A 22,488-nucleotide genomic window follows, 5' to 3' on the forward strand; every position below is an offset into this window, starting at 1 on the left:
ACCACCATCTTCATATCTGTCCTTCTTTAAGCGTGAATAACAGAGGAACAAAAAGAGGCTGAAAATTAATGGAACTATAGTAAAATAATGAATTCAGAAGTCAGAAAGCTTATCTAAAACAGAATTGCATCTGAATTTCTTTGTTTTTCTTTCCCATGGCCATTCTGGCTATCAGACACTGAATCCCAAGGGTGATCAAGAGTTCTGTTATGACCCCACTCCTCTGGTAGGCTATATAATACTGCGTAAGAGCAGCTTCTGGGCCAGATTCATAGCTAGCTTTAGGACATACACATGTAATTTGTCTTCACAGCAAATTGAAACACACTCGGTGATGAAACTCTTCACAACTCCAAGATAGAAACAGGACTTATGCCCTTTGTTTACAACTTTTCTCATACAGCAAAGTTACTGGTATATGGATAACTATATCAGCATAAAGAAGCTGATCAGTAATTAAGCTCTAGCCCAAAGAAAAGTAATTTACGTTGCTCTGAACACAAATTCATGCATCAGTTTGAGGGTTATGATAAACATAACCCTCCTGCAGAATAAAGTAATGGTCTGTGTTTTGAGAAACAAAAAATGTATTTTGACTTTGCCACTTGCTTTTTTTTTGTGTTTGTAAAAGAATGTTTATACTTTCAAATCAATTGGCAAGATAGAATTCTATATTTATACTAGTTTATGTTCTTTCCAATTTCCTAACAAGCTTTGAATTCAAATTTTCCATCTATACAAAGCAAAGATGTGATGTATGTAACTTTCAGCAACCCCTTGCAGATTGTTTTATACATACATTGAAATGTTACTTTAAAAACAAAAGTATTTTATATAATATTTTATATAATATTAAAGATGGCACTTTAAAAACATAATTATTTCTTATCTATTTCTCTATTCTCTGTGATAGAATTCAAAACGTTGATGCATGAAAACAATAATACTGGGGGAGACATAAAGTTTCTCTGCAACATAAACTTGAGAAGTAGAAAAATATATTTGTACTAAGTACTGTAGCTGTAGTTTGTTATCTCTGTAAAGCAATTTAAATCTGTACCTGTTTCATGTTATAATTACACTATATATCAATACTTCTATCACCATCTGCTGTACTGTTGGTGGTCTACAAGTTTCCTTTGCAATTATTTTAGCATATGTATGTCTCTAATGTATTTTACATTATTCACTTGTCTAGAACCTGGAGTTTGTCTTGAAGAAATTAATTTAAAGTCTTACCTTTATCGGAAAGCATGGATTTTGTCTTTCACATGTCATCTGACACTCCTTTCCTGTTAAAAAGCTGGTTCTACTTATGCTCTGAGGTGTGAATGAAATGTCATGGTCTATGTACTGTCCCCACACCATAATGATGTCAGAATATAGGTTGTCTTCGGTGACAGCCTCGTTAGATGCGTGAATTATCTTCCTTGTCACCTCTCGAACCTGGGAAAAGAACTAATTTACCTTGAGTGTCAAGCAGTTCTTCTCACAATCTGATAAAATAGTACAATCAGGATGAACCGTAATAAAAGGTATCTTTTCCCACACCCCCTCCTTGGAATACTTCAGATTGCAGAGTACTTTTAATGGCTTGCTTGAAGAAAAGAAAAAGAAAAGAAAACAAAACCAAAATCTGACAGTGTTAGTTCTGTTCAGGAGCTGAAACACTGGTGCCCAATGCAGATTAAGATGTTTCAGTTAAGTTTCCTATGTATTTGCCAAATGATCTGTGTATCTTTGATTTGTTCCTTCTCAGAGAATTTTGCAAACTTTGTGCTTTTCTTTATTCTGCCTATGAGTTTTTTTTCTATTTTTTTGTTTTCTTTTCCTTTAACAAATGGATTCTGCTGAGCAACCTCTGATCAGCATGAATACGCAGCGGTTCTGGCCTGTTCTGAATAAAGAGATCATTTTATGCAGCCCAGAAGACGGCATGGTAGCAAATACATGGTAGCTGGAAACTCTGCTTCATTATTCCAGGTAGGGAGAAGCCACAAGTATTTCCTCAATCACTTCTGTGAAAATTACACAGAGATACAGATGCTCTTAGAGGGAACATGTGGAGACACCAGTGCTATATGCTCAGCTGACATTGATTGCTAACTGAAGCCTTTGGAGCAAAATCAGCAATCAGTTTGATATGATTAGGATATCAATATTATTCACAATTTTTTCCCTCATGCTGCAAAACATTCCATCAATTAGGAGTCAAGCAGTTGAAAGGGCAGCACATAAAGCAGAGTAAAAGTCTGTAATAAATATGAGGGTTATATAATGAATGCATAAGGCAGATATAGTTAAATAGAATCTGTGAGGACAAGAAGCAACATGGGACTTGCTAAGAACACCAAGTCTTTATACTGAAATAGTCAAGGGTAGAGACATATGGCACTCATCAGAAATACAACTCCTTATATCAGTATTCGAATAACTTTCATGGTCACAAGTCTCAATTTTTTTCTTCCAGTTAGGAAGATATTCTAATTGGAGTTAAAGTTCTCAACCATGTTGCATTCTATCACTTTACAATAATTCTCAAGCTTCAAAGAATCATAAAATCATAGAATCATAAAATGGCTTAGGTTGGAAGAGATCTTAAAGATCTGTGAGCTTCCACTCCCTAACATGGGCAGAGTTGCCAATCACTAGATCAGGTTACATGACCTTATCTGCCCTTGAACGTCTCAGGTTGTATTTATACTTTACATTCACTTTATTTATTAGTTTCTTTTTAGTTTCTTTTTAAAGATTATGAGTAGTTAGTTAATAGTAAAAAAAAAAAAAAAAAAAAAAAAAAAGATGAAATAATGTAAATGGTGAAAAACAGCTATGGTGAAATGTAAATGTTGAAATGTAAAATGTTAAATGTAAATGGTGAAAAACAGGCACTAGTTTTATCATATCTTCCAATTAAAACAGAGTAGCTTTCTGGTTGTCAGATATGATCAAGTTCTTTAAAGCCATATAAGGTTTTTTAAATGTGTTTTACTTCATAAGTATGTGCTGTAATGAATCTAAAAATAGGCAGTTTGTAAAGCCTGGAAATTTACTTGTGCAAATGTCAGATTTTCCTCTCCAAGACTAAATCATGTAGTTTAGAGAGAATGTTATTTAATTAATAACATGAGTTGCAGGTGACATTAACACTAAATTCTCTTTTTCATCCTTATTAAACACGTGGTGGTTAAAATAACAAGATTTTGAGCCCATTAAAAGTCAAGTTTCAAGAAATGATGACAATTCAGGAATAGTAAGTCTAGCTCAAATCATTGTACACTGCAATGGGAATTTTTCACTCAGTCCCCTTCTCAGATGCATTTCATTCAAACTCTCCTCCCCGCTATTTACTAAGCATACAGGCTTCAAAGATTTGTAAATACTGCAAAGTCCTCTTAGTTTAGTAAATTGAACTTTTTGAAAAATAAAATTCTGGTTTGATAGAAATATTTTTCAACTAAGGTATGTTACTCAAGGTGGCAACACTGTGTATTTGTACACATATAATACATACAGATTACACGTGTTGTATATGCGGTATATTTATTTAGTTAACAGCCATTCTTGTCGTCCTTTCCTGAATATGGAGTCATGAAGTCATCAGCAAAATTATGTAGAAACAAAATTCTGGAAATCAAGTGGTGCAACTTTATGTTAGGAGAAGGAAATAGGCTATTTAGAGCTCCAAGAGCATCAAACTCTTGGCTCTCAGAGATTTCCAATGAGGGATACTCCAGAAGTAGTCTAGTTAGTTTATTGTGACATTTAATTTTTCTCACAGCAAAGCATTTTTCTTATATCAAGAAAAATATGGAGCAACTTGTAGCTGTTGGCTCTTGCTTTGCCAGTGTGCATCACAGTGAAAAAGTACCTTCCTCCTTCTGTAATGCCCTCTTCAGCATGAGAGTACTGTGTCTAGGTCTACCATCTGGTTCCTTTCCTCAAGGCTGAGCAATAACCCTATGTCCACTGGTTGCTCTGCAAGTGAAGGGAATCCTACCTACTCTTTCTATGGTCCAACTTCTTTTGCTGTTTGATTTATAGATGTTAATGGAGGCTTTTTTGTGACAGATATGTTTATGGCCAATGTTTCACTTCGTATACTTTCTAACCAGGGGTAGCTGGACTCCATTGTATCGAACACTGGGATCCCATCCTCGAGGTTGACTGAGTCCATCTTCATAGGTTGGCGGGAGCCATCTAGCCAAGGCTGTGTTGGATGCTCCCCATCTAGTATGTTCCCTGGGAAAAAGGAAAACCAAAAAAATTGCTCACAAAGAATTTTCACCTCTCAGTAATTCTGAATATAAAATAATTGTCAGCCACAGGACAATATTTCCTTGTAACAAGATGTTCAGATAATGTTCTTGGCAAAGGAATCAATTATTGGTCTTCACATATGCCAACATCAATTTAACAAGAAGGAATGCTATCTGACTCATGTTTCTAATTTATGTTGGCTACCTTTTGACGTCTTTGAAGTACTTGCCCATGTTCTGACTTCCTGATAATGAAATTACGTTCCTATGGAGTCAGAAATACTGTTAAGGGCTTTTGCATTTTTTAAAAGATGCTCATTCAGAGTGACAGCTTGGGAATCAAGATTTAGGAGAATGTGATGGAATCTTACTATAAAAGTGAAGAAAGCTGAAAAGAAAAAATGGGTACTACTCATACAGAGGTGACCATTTAACAAGATCTCAGAAGAAAGAAGAATTAGAGGAGAATGATGCCTTAAACTGTTGGATTCAATAGCAGAGCTCTTACTGGTTGTGTCTGGGTTTTTTTGGGAAGGCCTGTGAACAAGCCTAAGCTCTGCTATGCATTTAGTTGTTAAAATCATCCAGTGTTTCTCTAATCAACAACTGGCTGTGCACACCTTGGGATTAGTGCAGGCCAGATTTCTACGCTGCAGCCAGCCTTTATGGAAGAAGGTAGGAGTGTAAAACGGCTCAGACAAGAGCTTAAGTGCAAAAGAATGTAGTTAGCATTAAGGTCATCCTTGATTAAATAGTCATGAAATTATTCATGGTCTTTTCATTTATTAGTTCAGTCATTGAGTCTTGGGCTTGACCCAGTTAATTTTCCTACTATCGTGAACATTTCTATTGCATTTTCCCTAAGAGGAGAATATTTTAGGTTTTTTTAATATTTGTCAATTTTCTTCACATGATCTGCGCAGTATGTTTTATTATATATTGCTAAATATATGATATTAACAATAAATACAATTTTAGAAATGCATGCAGTGATTTCTGACAGTAGAAATATAGTATGTTACAGCAAGTTTATATTTCTTTTGGGTACTAAAGAGAGAGCAGTTACTTTATTAATCCTTCATTGATCTTTAGCTCACTGATATGACTCAATTTGCCTAGTAATATGATAGAATAATACACTTAATTATCCACAATAATTCACATTTGAAGGTTGAAGTATGTTTCAACAAGGCATTCAAATTAGTTACAGTTGATTTATCTTTATTGAAATTGCATAAAATGTTGCACATAGTGTAGTGCTATTTCACTCAATTAAAAATAATGAAATGTTAATTTTGCTGCTTAACTAGTGATTTTTCTCCTGATTGCTTTTATATTGTAGCAGCTCACTGGAATGCTACTTTATTAAAACCCAGCGTCTCGGATGCCTTGTTATTATTCTATTAAACATGTTGATGTCTTGGAATCTTGCATGAGTTATAAATGTTTTAACTAGGGTAGATGAAATAATGAGAATTTGGTATCATTATACACTTATAAAGTAGTCAAATTTGATAATGATACATTCTGTTTCTGGGAAGTGGAACTTTTCCTTCACTTGTGAAACATTAGAATTACACTATCTGGATATTGCTTTGACTCCCCTGGGTGGAAACTGGAATTTTGAGATACTGCTTACTATCCAGATTTATGTCTTTTGAATGACACCTAGCTTCTATTTAAGTGAAGCTGCCATTCAAATGAAAACATCTCAATTTCTTTTCCTAGTCAATGGATTTAGTCCAGATTGGACATTCTTTACTCTGGATGTACCATATTCAAATCCATAATTCCTACAGTATTAGAGCTTCAAAGTAACCATCAGGTACTTGCCTGATAAAATTATTAAAATCACAAAAATGAGACAAAAATCTGACAGATAAATTTCCTTTTAGATACTCAAATAGCAAGCATAAAAAATTTTTATACAGTTATCTAGACTCCTGGCATCAGCCCAGAAAAGAGTGCCATCCAGTCATTCTGTACTATCTCTCACTCTCAGAAATAACTCAATCTTGCAGTAGAAATATCAGTATCTCGGAAAGGTAAGATTAGAGGACATTAATTTGCACTGTGAGATGCCTTTCTTTTAGTATCTGTAATTTATCTACCTTTGAATCTCTTTCGTTGCCCTAAACATTAAAAAACAAAACAAAACAAACAACAACAAAAAAAAACCAACCAACAAAACAAACAAATAAACAAACAAAAACCCATCACAAATCAATGCAATTAGTTGGGATAAAAATGAACAAATAGAGGAAACCAACTTTGGCATTCCTTGTCTTCCACTTTTCTTACTTATTACTGTACATTTAGTTTGCTTATTATCCACACGTAAGCCTTCAGACACACAAAAACGTAACATTTGTTGATACGTGCTAGTGAATGAGGATAATGATGGGAATGTTTAATGTCACGACAATATTCTCCAAAGAAAGCCATGCTCATGCTGTTCTGTTATGCCTTTGTTCTAGGAATTTTATGGAGAAATAAACTCTGTGCTGGCAGAATAAATATTTTGTAATTGTGCTGATTTGTCCCAAATATGCAAATTGATTAAGCAAAGAATCTGTTAAGAGATTTCAAGCTCACTTTTAAATATATTTATCCAGTTTTGCTGTCGTTGTTGTTGTTGTTTTTTTTCTTTTTTTCTTACAGGCCAATTAATTTTGTGAATGTGAATTTTGTTTTTAAATGCTACCTAAAAAATGCAGGATTTTCTGACCTAAAGCACAGTTGTACATTGCTTCCGGGTAACTAAAATCGTTAATATAATTAAATGCTTTCCACTTGAAATTGCAGCTGTAAAACAGGGAAAACTATGGACCAGTACTTTTCATTAATGTTTGAAGTTTTCAGCTGGCTTTCGTTATAGAATTTGTTTACATTACAGTATAATGAACCTTTTCGGCTGCTGCTTACTTCAGTAAAGCTTGAGGTACCCACAGAGTTTTAGACTAAGATCTAACCTTATGGTTTCAAAGTCTCTATTTTTTATTTTTTGTTACAGTGCACCTTCTACAGATGTTTTAAGTGAAGAGTCTAAAATAAGACAAATGTGAGATATAGTTTAAACACTGGTTTGCTACAATCATACAACTATACAAAGTAGAAAACACCAACTGAAGACTAACCAGACTCAGTGGATCAGTTACTCCAGCCAAGTTTAGAAACATCTTTACATATCCTTGTATTAGTCAAGTTATCACAGAGAAAACAATTTTTAAATTTTCCCTCAACTGTTATTCTCTCCTGAAATGAAGAGAAAGACCTCAGTAACAAAGCCTGCATATTAGAAGCTTCAGCTGTGTGCTTATATTTGGCTGCTTGGCCACTGTTTTCAAGCACCAACAGAGTTATCAGGGCAAATATTGTACCAACTGTTATTTCAGATTCCAAGCCTGGGGAAATTCACATATATCCAGATAGATTTATAACATTGATGCATATCGGGTTGTGTTCTTTTGACAAAGAGCTTAACATGCACATTCCTTACAAATGACTTGTGATGCAGAAATACTGATTCATCTCATTAAAACTGAGTGATTTAATAATAAAAGTGCAGAATGTTACCACTGTTCAGTCACCACACTGAATGCCTTAACCTGTGTAATGCTAATCGTCTTCCATTTACAGCTCTGCAGTAGCATATGATTGCAGCCTGACTTTTCATTTGTGACCTTAAGCCTAGGTATCCTGCGGGTAAATATAAATACCATTTATCCTTATACTTGAAAGGTCTCTTATTCTCCTTTTTATATCCTTACTCTATTGAAGTATTTTGAAAATACAATACATTAAGGTGAGTGTTGTAGGAAACAATCCTGACTGATATCAGAGTACAAGTAGACTAATAAGTAAACAATAAACATTCAGCCAATCAGCACATTCATAAAAATGGAAATGTAAAACTAAATATATCACCTAGAATTTTTATGTGTATATTCACTATGCATTAAAGTTGCGAGAGAATAAAAAAATGAGAATCTGTTTGATTTTCTTATTGCTCACTATGAAGAAGTAATTTTTTTATGTTCGATATTGCTCTAATTTAATGAAAGATGGAAGTTGGGTTAGAATTCAATCTATTTTATGTAGAAAATGAATCTACTGAATAAGTCCACCCTATGTTTAAAGCTCTTTACATAATCTTAGAAGCTTTCAAAGGGAGCTGCTCTGCAAAAATTAGTGTACTAAATTTGAGATGAAGAGTCTCTACCCTAGGAGCTTTAAGAGGCACCTCATTTAGAGAGACACTGATTTTAAATAATTTAACAAATCCATCCAGTTTTTCTTGGAAAAATAAATTATTGAGTTTAAAGAAAAAGAAACAGAAAGAAAGAAAGAGGGAAAGAAAGGAAGACAGAAAAAGGAAAGATTTTTCAGGGCATAATCCTTATCATACATACCTGTTATTGCAGGCACCAGTGATGAGTCGATATTTATTAGCTAAGCAATTGTTTGGACATTTTGGTGGCAACATATAAGGCAGACATCCAGAAATGTTAGCAATCATAGTAAGCAAATCAGCTGATAAAAGATCTGTAAGAAAGAACCCAAATATTCTGTTGATATATGGCTTCTATGGGAGAAAATACATTATTGTCAGCGGCAATAACAGCATTCGCTTTTCTTTCTAGGAAAGAGCATTAGTTATACGTGCTGCAGTAGGTAGTCTTAGAGACTTAGAGGAGATAAGAAGTGAAGTGGAAGAGCTATTCTTATTATCTCATGAGTAGAGAATGAAATGGAAGCCATCCATCTATAGCTGAGAACTGAGGTGGACCTTCTTTCTCTCCTTTAATCTTCTCTTCTCTGCATGCTCTTCTCTTTCCATGCATTGTGGTCACATGTTTGGCCAGTCCACATAGTTAAAATAAAGGTGTAAAACAATGTTGTTGAGAAGTAGATGCATATACCAATGAACAAAATCTTGGGACTGGAAGGATGCTGAAATTTAAGGTGAGGATGGCTGACTGTATAGCTATGTTCAGACTGGGAGAGGAACAGAATCATTACCCAGAATTTGAGGGCTAGGGAAAAACAGGCTGCATTTCTTTCATGTCAACGCTCCCAGTGTGAGTTCTGGCAGCCTTTCTCACACACACTGTATGTAAATAAACATAGTGCAAGCTGGAATTAAAGATGTAAATGAAGGAAAAGCAACATCCTTCCTGAAACTCTTGCCTTTCAAACTGACTGTAAACCTCATGTGACAAAGCAAAACAGCAGAAGCAGAAAGTGACTATTGCACCTTCCTCCTTACTGCTTCAGGTCAACCAGTCCCACCACTTATCTGTTCTGCTCATTCAACCTTGATCTAAACTGATTTAGTCCATTAATCAAGTGAAAAATGCAAGTCAGAAACAAACAAACAAAGAAAAAAGATTCAAGAGTCAAATCATCTGAAAAATGTTTCACTGAGCAACTAGAATCTGTGCAAGGTAGTGTTGAGAACAGAGAGAGAGAATGGGTTGCTTGACCAGCTATATAATGTTGCTATTATGCCCTAGCTACCCATGTTAAATCTGTGGGTACAGATGCATTCACATGTTAGTTCAGGTTCAAAGTCATGCTCAGAATCCAATTCCCACCATCAGTGTATTGATTCATATGTTTGCTTTACAATGTTTTGTTCTTTGTTTAACAGAAAAACTACCCTTAGACATGGAAAAAAAAAAAAAAAAAAAAGCATTGAATTTATCCAACTTCTGTGCAAATTGCTCTAGTTCTGTACATTTATGAGTTTTTTACACTTTGTGAACTAAAAATTCTAGTTCTTTTGAAACTGTACCAGTAGAAAGATCACTGTATCAACTGTGAGTCTGTAAATGTCTAAATATACACATCTATAAATAGAAATATGTGTAGTTCTACGAAAGCCCCATTCATTTAGTAAGCCAGATGTTTCCTCAAGAAAGAAAAAGAAAAAAAAAAAAGAAGAAAAAAGATAATTGTAGATCTTTGTGTTTGTCTACAACACTCTAATGCTTTGATATCTTGAAAAATATTGCCATGGTATAATATCAAGATAAAGAATAGAGATTATAAATCTCCAGCTTGCTTTAAGTAAAGGAATTAAATTTTGAAGGAAAAAAAGAATCTGAATTTTTGGCTTTCCTGACATCAGGGACTCATCTTGAAATTAATCTTGAAGTTCATCTTGAACAGCAACAAGTACTTTCCTTAGATATTATACATCACTGAACTTTCTTTATTACCTCCTTTTATTTCTCCATCTAACATAAAAAGTAAAAAATGAAAACAAACAAACAAAAAAACAGTTGAAATATAAACAAAGTGATTGCAACTGCAATGTATCATTAAATTAATTTTTAAAATATGAAAACGTTTTCTTAAAATGAGCTATAAGTAAAACCATCTATTTCCAGAGGTGATATATTTCAAAGTGCCAGTGTCCTAGAGTGATAGGAATATTTTGCTTGTAAGCTCTTTGTCTCAGAAGCACTAAACCCAAAAATATTTCACTATCAACAAGAAGTTTGCAATAATGCGGATATGAAATATGGTCCTGAGTTCAGATGATGCCAATAGCAAAGTGCTGCTCTCCTCAACTGTAGGAACACAGTCAACTCTTCAGTAAAGAAAAATGTGAAACAGGGGCTACATGGGCTGCTTTTAAGAAGAACAGAAAGAGCATCCTGGCGCCAGGATATCGACAAGATATCTGCCTAATGTAAAAAATATACAAAGTTAGTACAATTTTAATCTAAAAGACAATATTGAAGAAATCAACAGGGATTTTTACTGATTTGTTTACCAGCTGGATGCAAAGAACGCTTGTGCTTCTGGCAAACATTTTGTTTCAGCACTTGAATTGACATTTCCATTCGTTCTGCTGCTTGGGAAATATCTTGACTGTCTTGTTCAGGAAATTTTGAGAAGGCCAGCAGTGAGGTAGGACTTGCTATTCCCTTTCCTTGGCTATTTCTATAATAAAAATAAAACAATAAACTCATCAATCGGTGTACTTGTCTATGCTGGGTATATTCTAAGTTGAGATATAACTTGATTAAAGGATGTGCTGGGAAAGAAAAATAAAAACTACATTTTTACTTTGTTTTGCAAGGAGAATTCTGGAAAGGACCCTTTTGTTCAGCACATACAACAGTATTGAAGTTTGTGTGAAGCTGTCAGGATGGAACAGAAACTGGTATGCTGGACAAAGTCTGCAGCTCAAAGTAGCTGAGAAGACTCATGCAGAATAATCACAGTATAGAACCCCCCTTGCTGATATCTGAGTATGCTTCCTTTTTATGTAACATGTAATATCACTGACCACCTCAATCATTACAAATAGATTCATAACTTGCCCTGTCACCAAGGAAACAACCACAATAGTCTAGATGCTCTCTGCATCTGACAATTAGAAATGTGTCTCCTCTCATAAATAGTCCAAACACCTGTCTCATAGTGACTAGCTGTAGATGGAGTTTCAGCATTTAGTTTAGCATGAGTTAATTATACAGTTAATGGCAATATGTTACTTAACCAGTCTGATCTTACCTTTAGCTTTTATCAGTTTATGTTTGATTAGACATCTTTTCAACTTCAACATAAGAAAAATAGAATCACAGAAACATAGAATGGTTTGGGTTTGAAGGAATTTTAAATATCACCTAGTTCCAAACTCCTTGCCAATGGAAGGGACACCTTTCACTAGACCAAGTTGCTCAAAATCCAGCCAAATGGGCCTCGAGTATTTCCACTGATGGGGCATCCACAATTTCTCTTGGCAACATGCTCCAGTGTCTCGTCACACTTAGAGTGAAGAATTTCCTCCTTATATCTAATTTAAATCTATCTTCTTTCATTTTAAAGCCATTACCTCTTATCCTAGAACTATATGCCCATGTAAATAGTCACTATCCAGTTTTCTTGTAGATATCCCTTAGGCACTTGTAAGGCCACCATGTGGTCTGTGAGAACCATCTCTTCTACAGGCTGACTAACCCCCCCTCCCTCAGCCTTACTACATAAGGAAATAATTCTAGCTCTGTGATCATCATGTCACTCCTCTGGACTCACTCCAGCAGGCTCACGTCCTTCTATCTCCAAAGGCATGGAATGTACCCTCAGCAAGTTTGCTGATGATATGAAGCTGGGAGGAGTGGCTGACGCATCAAAAGGCTGTGCTGCCATTCAGTGTGGCCTGAACAGACTGGAGAGCAGGGAGAAGGTGGGGAACCATAAGGGGCTTAACAAGAACAAGTGCAGCATCCTACATCTGGGGACAAATAAACTCATGCTTCAGTACAGTCTGGAGGATGACATGCTAGAAAATACAGGGATCCTTCTCCTGTGGAGAAGGACCTGGGTGTCCTGGTGAATAACAGGATGACCGTGAATCAGCAGTGTGCTCTTGTGGCCAAGACGGCCAATGGTATTTTTGGGTAAGTTATAAAGAGTGGTCAGCAGGTCGAGGTGATCCTCACTCTTTACACCACTCTTTACACCTGATGACACCACATCTGGGATACTGTGTTTAGCTCTGGACTCCCTGATTCAAGGAAGGATGGAGAATTTCTAGAGAGAATCCAGTGGAGGAACACAAAGATTGTTAGAGGCCTGGAGCACCTCACTTATGAAGAAAGGCTGAAGGAGCTGGGACTGTTCAACCTGGAGAAGAGAAGACTGAGAGGGGATCTTATCAATGCTTATACATGCCTACTGGGTGGGAGTAAAGTGACTTTAGAGGCTTTTCCAGATGTTGAATGTGTCCTTAATTGATACAAGAGTCTTAACCATCTCAATCATCCTACACACAGAAACTATTCCTGTCCTATGAGGAAAAGACCACGAAAATTCTTCTAACTGAAGCTATTCTTCTCCTCAGCAGTTTATTCTTCAAGTTTTTGACATATAGTTAGGAATTTTGCTGGGAATCTGGAGTATTAGAAGTCCTGAAACTAGTTAGTCAGAAGTTAAAAGAAAGATGCCACAATCAAATGCAAGAACTAGGGCTTAGTATTTCATACTCACATAAGGAAAATATTGGTCATGCATCATGTAAAAAAATATGCATGAACATACTCTCTCTCAGAGTATGAAACATGTATCTCAGAGAAATGAAACATTTCTCTATCAGTAAGTTACATGACAACCTCTGTAAAAATTAGCTACAACAAAAACACAAAACCAACCTCTCTTAAGGACAAGGTATGTCCCATACATCTTCTTCAACCTTTTTTTCTAATCTTATAGACTGTGTAAGATTATCCCAGTGGTTATTATTTTGTCAAACTTCTCTTTTCTTGCCTCTTTCCACTTCCTAATTCAATGTGTTCATGCTTCTAGTTCATACTTATGCCCTTATAGATGAGCTCTGATTCTGGAAGGAGATGCTGTTTTTTGTCACTAATTTAAAAAAAAAATAAAAATTGAATTGATAATTTGTAATGAACAAGTAGCCCCATGAAGCTAATGACCTGTGATATTATTATTTTTTGGAAGATGAGAGATATCTGGGAGGAAGTTTATATTTGCCAGGTGTTCAGATACTGAGTCTCACTGCAGATCAGCATTAAAATATTAAGCATATTATTACAAGCATATCTATATGCACAAAACAAATTCTCCAAAGTACAAGCTATACCTTGTCATCCAGCATCTGATATTCTGTTTTTGAGATTTCTTTCTGTCTTGAATTAATGTATTTATAAAGCAATTTTTTTTAGAGATTCTAAAGCCAGAACAAATGCCTTAGACATTTGCTGTCATCTGATCTCCCATAACAGCAGCACTGTGCAGAATATAAAGGGAGTATCTTTTGTTTGTTCTCAAAATACATATGTAGATGGCTACTGTTGCTCTAAGACCAGGGTGGCACTGGCTAAAGTATGATGCCAAGTGGGTTTCTGCAACTATACAACTATAACAATGGATTCAAAACATAGAAGTTGATTTTGCAATTCATTATGGACATAGTCTCATGGATAGCCAATTCGAGTTGGCACAAATAGGGACCAAATACAATAAAACATATTAAGTTGGAGGTTTTACAGTTCATATACTTTGAAACTGTTGAAACATGGTAAACAAACAATTCAGGAATTCAAGTGATTATATTAAACAGCTGATGTGAGAAAACCTACTTGTTCAGTTCAATCACAATTCAAGGTTAAACTGAGGTCTGTGGGAAAAAAAAAAACAGTTATTTTGTCTCAGACATCTTGTAGCTCAGACCCCTAGATCACGAATTCACCAACCATTGGGTTGGACTACTGTACATGGAATGATTAAGAGTTTTCTTATTCTAACCTGAAAAAGATACTGCCTTTTCATCTCAGAACTGCCTTTTCAGTCTCACAGACAGCACTGAGCTCATCTGTATTGCACTGTAGTTTCTTTCAATTATTTGTAAGCCAAAGTAAAATGAGTTTTCACAGTGCTGCAACCTCTATAACTTCCAGAATTTCAAATACGCAGTCAGATGTCCTTCTTTCCTGTTTTTATCCTTTGTGCTGACTAAAGCTTTAATTCAAGTATATAGCATTCTTTGTTACAAAGGGAAAAAGCCCTAGCAGCTTTAGATTGATATAAAAATGCAGAATTATATAATTTAAAGAGTTAAACATATTCCTTCCTCTAGATAATAATGAGATTAGATAATAGTTCAGTTCTCAGTACTTTGCAAAGTACCAAGGACTTTTGTCTAAGAGGCAGGTGTTGAGCACGTATACCAGGCTGGATTAAAACAAGTCTCTCAATGAGCTGATTAAACCCACAAGGAACTGAATTAAATAAGAGCATGCGACAAAAATACTTTTCACTTCTGGCAGTGTTCATTTTTAACAGTCCTATTATTCTACACCAGTTAACACAAGAGCAAATTATATTCTTACGGACAGGTTTCTAACACTGGAACAGGACACTTGTGCCTCTGATTGCACAAAACAGGAAAGCATGTGCTTTAGTATTGATACTAAGGCACGTATTCAGATGCTCTGCTGACAGTGCAAGCCGTTGGCTGCTTGCAGAGTTAAATCTAAACTGCAAACGACATAAGCAGTTCACACATTGCTTTTACTAGCAATGTTGTGCCCAAGAAATATCCAAAGATTAAAAACAATTCCTGTCAGATCAAATGCTTAATTTAAGTTTTGGATTATTGATCTAATTTTCAAGTGCTGCTGTCAAAACAGGAAAGGAAAGGGGAAGGGGAAGAAAGGAGAGAGAAGGAAAAGGAGGAGAGGGTAAACGAAGGGAGGAAAAAAGGAGAAGGGAAAAAATCTTATTTGTTTGCCTTTTCTGTAATATTTATTTCTCTGTATAATTATTACTGGAGCATCTCTCCTATGAGGAAAGGCTGAGAGAGCTGGGACTCAGCCTGGAGAACAGGTGGCTCAAAGGGGGTCTGTAAGTACCAATAAGGAGGGTCTGTAAGTACCAATAAGGAGAGTGAAAATAGAATGGAGCCAGGTTCTTTTGATTGGTACCTAGTGCCAGTATGAGAACAAACTGGAAGATGACAGGTTTTGTCTGAGCACCAGGAACACTTTTGTGCTGCATGGTGATGGAGTACTGGCACAGACAGCCCAGAGGCTGTGGGGTCTCCTTGGAGATGCCCCAAATCCACCTGGATGTGGTGCAGTACGCTGCTCTGGGTGTCCCTGCTGGAGCAGGAGCTGTGCCAAATGCCAACCTCAGACAGTATGTGACTGCTACTGTTATAAAGGCTTTTAAAGGGACCTCTTCAAAATAGGAACTTTGTATAATGCCATACTTCATATCCTATATATTCATATGAAGTTTTCGAGTGAAGTTGAAAAGTCCAATGACTTAGTGATTTATCTAGGGTGACTGTACAGTTTCATTTTTATCAAACTTCTATTAGGAAAGCCTTTTGCTGAATAAATTCACTTTTATTTTATATATATATATATATATATATTTTACCTTTTCAGAGCATACTGTGTAGCATAATCCACCAAATTAGAAGCCTTCTGGATAGCCTCAGTAATGCAGTTATCTTCACTTTCTTCTCAACAGAAAGACAAAACAATAATATATATATACATATATTAAAATACATTTAAAAAACAAATAGGTTTGCAATATTGTCATATGCAATTATTCCCCATTAAAAATATCTCCATTATTTAATGCTGTGTTTTCTGATCTTTCTGAAAAGCAAGGTAAGAGTAGTAAATCAATTCTTCCATAACATATGAAGTGCTAGGCTTTCCTTCATTTTCTTCCAGCATAAATCCAGTTACATACATTGTGTAGTACCACACTTACAGATCCATCTGAAAATGTGGTGTTATGTGAGGATTGTGCTCTGTACCTTCATATATATGTTGCATAAGGCTGTTCTTGGACTGAAAGGACAAGTCTGAGTTCTCCTCTGGTAGCACGAGCCATTCATGTGATTCATTTAATGTTAATCCAATATGTTACATTTGAAAATGCTTTGAAGTTTAAGTTAAAAATTGAGACTGATCTTTATAGTTTACACAGACTTTCAGAATTTAATATTGCAAGATTTTCAATTAAGGGTTTTTGTCTCTGAGAAATATATTTTGCTTATAGTATTTTTCATCGTGTGATATTGATTTAGTCTCTAATCTACAAAAGAAAATCCATCTTCTATACCTGAATTCCACTCTCTCTCATTCTTTTTCATTTATTCATATACTCATTTTGTGTTAACTAACTTAAAAATATAACCTCATTTTAAACAATGCAATTTAAATTAATTTAAAGAAATTAATACGGGAGCATAAAACAGAAAATCCCCTGTAGAAAACCAATCTGATCCTATTTCACAGAGATGGTCCAAAATCTATTTACCATCTAAAGTAATGTCTTTGATATTGGTTCAGGGGTTATTTATTTTATAGTCTGGATATAATTGTATTTTACTTTATTTGTGATTCTACAATAACTTCAGATGAAAACATTCCTAAGATCTTTCCCTTCCAAGCCATATCTAACATTTATAAAATCAATTAAGGAAATGTAAATATTGAAAAATAATTGAAAAATAAATATTGAAAAATCCTGTTTTTTCATAATCTTTACTAATGTAAAATCAGCCTTTTGAAAATTATCCTTTCAAAATTCAATCTTGTATTTATTGTATTAGTCTACCAAACCTCACTGATTTAGATTGATCAGATGTAAAATAAATAGCTCTGGTACTTAAAAAGATGGGATTTTATCATTTGAACATAGGTGCTTCTGCAGTCTGAGATGCTCTGAAGTCCCTCCAGTAACCAGAGGGTGCTAATGGGAACAGATACATGGAGATGTGCAGCCTTGTGGGACATCAGCAGTGTGCCAGCTGGCACATTGCATGGCAACTGACTGTAGTCCAGAGAGAGACAATCATGCTTCTAAACATTGCAGCTGACATATGGAAGCCACTAAGAAAGTTAAATCACTCTTAGACATACATACATACATAACTGAGATACCCTGCATATGCTGTGTTCTCCCTTGTCAAGTGATGAAGATGCATTTGGAAAGCAAGTGCTCATGGAATAATTCTCATGAAGTCAGATAGAATATTTTGCACATTAAAAAAAAAAAAAAGAAAAGAGAAAGAAAGAAAAGATTAAACTGAATTGCTAGATGAAATAAATATGCTGCTACTTACCAAAGAGGACATCTTTGCTTGTCTGAAGGAAAGAGAAGAAAACAGCTGTGAAGGCTATAGCTGCTGAAATTCCCAAAACAATTAACACCTTCATCTAGAAGAAAGAAGAGAGAACTGTTTACAAAATATATACCTTCATTTTCTAGATAATTATAAGCCATATTATAAATAATTTCTCGTGCATGGTAAGTTTTGCCATTAAATTATATTTGTAGCCAAATTTTTGAGTATGCTATTGAAATTTAAAATATTCATTTTTAGAAATAATTGTATTTCCTTTTTTTTTTTTTTTCTATTTTCATTTCTTATTAATTTTTTTCCCCTTTGGGAAACTTCTAGCACAAGGAGATATAACACTTTTCTTTACAGCACTATATGTTCTGAAAGTATTAGCAACGCTTAGCCTACATAACAGAAATTAAGCAATATTTTACCATTTATTTTGAACTTCTGTGTCTTAATATCATTTGATCATAATTTTGGGTTACACACAAGATAGTGAAACTGGCCAAACCAGGAATAACAAACGTCTACCAGAACTGTCTATAATTCTGTCCTTGTATAACTGTAACATCAAAGCTGTATAACAAATATATTCACATTTCAAATATGTGCTACATTTTCCATTTCAGTACACTGGTTTGCTGGTAGCTTTTACAGCAGTGCAAATACATATGGAAATTATCCAAGAAGCAATATTTTTCACATGCTATATTCTGATAATAAAGAAAACAATAAATTAACACATCAACTAAAAATTTGGGGTACTAGTATAAACTAAAGGAAGTCAATGTGAAGGTATCCCTTATTTTCCACAAGTTAATATGATGAAGTTGCTCTGGAAAATGGCAAGAAAAGTTTCATAGTCTGACCTTTTGTCTGCTGAGCAGAAGATCTTCCACAGTTCTGTACTTTATTGATGGCAGTAACTCTTCTGAAATATTAAGGTGAAGTACTTTACTGGGGCCCAGCCTACTCTATCAGCTTGATGCAGTGCTACTCACTCAAGCTTCATAAATCTTTTTTTTTTTTTTGCAACAGTATTCTCACACAGTGCAGAAACTGATGTTCTGATGTTAGAGCTTCACTTACTTATTTTTTCCTGTTAATAAGCAAACCTCTGTAGTAATTTCTGATATTAGATTTCCTTTTAAAGGAAATGCAAGCAAAATTTACTGAAGTACTTCCTGGGTAGTTTTCATTAGTTCACTTTGTCAATAAACTTGGAAAAGAAGGTAAATCTGTGTCCTATTTTATCTTTTCTGGTATTGACTCTTTACCAAAATGATCTTTATTTCCTCTGCTGATAGCCCCCGGGTTGCCTACCAAGTTTCTTGTATGGCCATTTACTTTGTATTGTTCTCTTGAGCAATTTATTTTACATTTCCGAGGCTGCTTGCTTTTATTTATACTTTTTTAGCACCATTGTTTCTGCTAATGTTAACATTTTGACCTAAGTTGTTTTTTTTTTGTTTGTTTGTTTATCATTGCCTATTTAGTCAGAGAGATCAAATTCAGCCCTAGAACAAGTATTGAGATTTCCATTTCATTTTTGCCAGTCTTTACAGGGAAATCACAAGGTGGAGCCAAAGATCAGTGCTTTCCTCTTTGCCGTGGGTAATAAGTAGAGGCTGAGTAGCAGGGAGCATCCTGAAACTTCTGTACATCATGTATGGTGACTGAAGAAAACTCATGAACATGGGAACAGGTTGGAAGCAAAACACAAGGCTGTTTTATAGCAAACTTAAATAATATAACCATAATCCTATTCCCTGCATGAATAAATGGACTTATATGAAAAGAAAGTGGAGAGTAAAGGGAAAGACCCTCTCTGAATAAGTGGGCTTCTGCTACTTAGATGGGGGCCTTTTCCTTACACAAGAAAATGCAAAGAAGATTGACTTTTAACATGGCACAGCAAAACACTGTGAAAAGTAGATAAATTCCAAACTTCTAAAAGAATAAAGAGTTTTTAACTACCTTTTTTCATATACTTCTCAAGTATCATGGGTCTCATTTCTGAGAATTGCAAGACTTTCTTAACATGTAAAAATGGGCCTGCTTTTGTTCTGAATTCCAGTCAAAAATTGGAGCTTTTTTGAAGAGTTCAAAAAGATCTTCCCTAACATTTTAGTTAGAATCTTAACCTTTGCTCATTTGTTACACTTGAAGTACTGGTAAGATTTGGACTGAATTTTGTTACCAGCAGCAGATTGATCTATGAGGAAAAACATGAATGGCAATATCTATGTTGCCTCTTTTGATGAAAATATAAATACAATTTGTATCATAACTAATTTTTTAGAGAGTTTTAAATATTTATCTGCCCTCTGAGTCTCAATCATAGCTTTACATAGAAAATATAGGAAGTCTTTATTACATTGGATCAGTACAGATAGGTGTGGATATATTCTCATTCTAATTGTAGCTCATTCAGAATCCTGTTATTGTAAACTGCCAAAAGAGAATTTATTGGCTTAAGAATAACTTCAGTTTTTGAATCCAAGAGTCATATATTGCCTACTTGTCAGTGAAGATTAGTTGGATAAACATCTTGCTGAATGAATCCCTCTTATTCTGAACCTCCCATTATTCACTTGTCTTCAATCTTTATTATGTCATACCTTTCTGTTCAGCAGTGACTACACAGATCAACGACTGTCTAAACATGAAAGACAAGTATAAAACAAGACTTATGTTAAATATCACTGTTGAAAAAAGCAGTAGAGAATCCTAACAGCTAACAACATTAGCACTTAGGTTTTAAATTAACCAACACATTCAATTTATTACATTTCCAAGATTTGAATTTGTACATGAAGAGCAGTATTGTGTATATTTGTGTTCTTAAAAATTAAAGACCTACAAGCTAAGTCCTTGAGCTGTTAATAAAAAAAATAAATTCAGTTCGAGGAAACACCTGTAAGCAACAGAATTCGGGATTATTCACACATACAAATTTCTGCAGCCTTACAACATTACAACATTACTCAAAATTAATATTCCATAATCAAAATATTATGCAATTTCAACTGATGTTTTATACAGGGAACAAGCATTTATCTAACCTTAGAAAGGCTCCTATATTTGCACTGTAACAGCCTATTGCCTTTCCAGGCTCTCTCAGGCATTATCAGTCCTTACAAGCATTGAGTTAGAATGAGAGACCTCCAAGATAAATCTGGGCAGCCACGGAAACTATTTCTGATAACAGAAAACAGTATTTTTCAGCATTTAGTAGCAAGCTTAGGATCTAGCATGGTAAGAAGGTGGGTGTCTAAATTGTAATAGAAAAATTAGTCTCTGATATCTCTGCTTATTAAAATTCTATGAATGCCTTTGCAGAGGAGAGGCGAAAAGTATAAGAGGCTCCAATAGAAACAGTTTTGCCTATGTTCCAGCTTAGCACTGTACAAATAGCAACAATCAGCCTCATCCCAGTTAATTCAGCAAAGTGTTACAAAGACAAAAAAAATATAAGGTGAAAGAAAAGATTACAAGGAGAGTTTACCAGTTTCACTGATACCTTGACTTCAGGCAACTTGGGACTCCAAGAAGAATCTACAAAGGTAAATTAGGCTTTTGAGGAGAGCCTACTCCATTCCTTGTGTCTGAACTTACAGCAAGCTTGCATATCATTATGTGAAAACGCTACCTTAACTAAAGAGCAAATTATGATTTATGTGGAAGCATGTGGAACAGATGAACTATATTTTAAGATATATATACTGAGAAGGTCTAAAATGCAATGGCATGAATCACAAAAGTCTTTATTTTTAAAATGCAACAGAAAAATCATTTTTCATCTTGATAAAGCATTGATTTCATGAAATTCAGTCTCTTTCAGACATAGCATCTTAAGGGAAACTTAATGGCAGGATTTCTAACTTCTTATAATTAATGGCCTTCTTGCAGAGACCACAGAAGTATCATATAATGAAGGTGATGGCTTGGATTTAGGGATGGCATATAAATACATCATATGTTACGTAGTCATAAAGCTGATCAAGTATTAACAAGGTAAATAGCATGATCTTTTGTAATTTAAAAATAATGTGGTCTTATGAAGACAAAAACAATGACCATGAAATACAATTACAGCAGAAAAGTTTTGGTATATTGCCAGTGAATGAAAGTTAGTGTGATTAGCCACAAATCCACAAGAGGATTTAAGACCCCAGAAGGAAAATTTAGAAGTGCTGGTGCTGAAAGTGATTTACTGCTGTATTTAAAGTGCATAGAGCTGGGCAGTATTCCTGTCCTCCTTTTCTAGTGCTTTGCAATGAGTGAAATATTCACAGAAGTCCTGGTGGGAGCTTTGACATATAGATCTCTCATGACTGAAGATCTGCCAATACCAACTGGAACTTTGTCCAATGTCTTTCATCTTCTACCTTCCAACACTGAGTTACTGTGAAAATTCTAGCAGTGGCAGCACACTTTCATTCTTTACCCATCCCATGAAAGAACAAAAAGAGATGGTGTAGTAAAAGTACTCAAGTAAAGGACAGAAATACCTATAAAAGTATAAGAATAAGGAATCCTGACTGGACAGAGGCTATAATTTTGAGTGAGGAGAGAGAATGCTATAGCATGAAACTT

At 34.9% G+C, this 22,488-nt stretch overlaps 1 protein-coding gene across 1 annotated transcript in view; it reads right to left on the bottom strand.

Moving 5' to 3' along the window:
* TPO (thyroid peroxidase) overlaps positions 1 to 17,980 on the bottom strand; it is a 39,913-nt gene extending 21,933 nt beyond the window's left edge. Inside the window, 7 exon segments of the mRNA XM_052697435.1 lie at positions 1,240 to 1,446; positions 4,113 to 4,242; positions 8,672 to 8,804; positions 11,044 to 11,213; positions 16,182 to 16,263; positions 17,692 to 17,742; positions 17,887 to 17,980. Coding sequence (XP_052553395.1) covers positions 1,240 to 1,446; positions 4,113 to 4,242; positions 8,672 to 8,804; positions 11,044 to 11,213; positions 16,182 to 16,263; positions 17,692 to 17,742; positions 17,887 to 17,980 — 867 coding nt within the window.
* Between the last annotated feature and the right edge of the window lie 4,508 nt (positions 17,981 to 22,488).

The sequence above is a fragment of the Tympanuchus pallidicinctus genome, unplaced genomic scaffold (assembly GCF_026119805.1).
Source record: "Tympanuchus pallidicinctus isolate F22 unplaced genomic scaffold, pur_lepc_1.0 scaffold1, whole genome shotgun sequence".
NCBI classification, from domain to species: domain Eukaryota; kingdom Metazoa; phylum Chordata; class Aves; order Galliformes; family Phasianidae; genus Tympanuchus; species Tympanuchus pallidicinctus.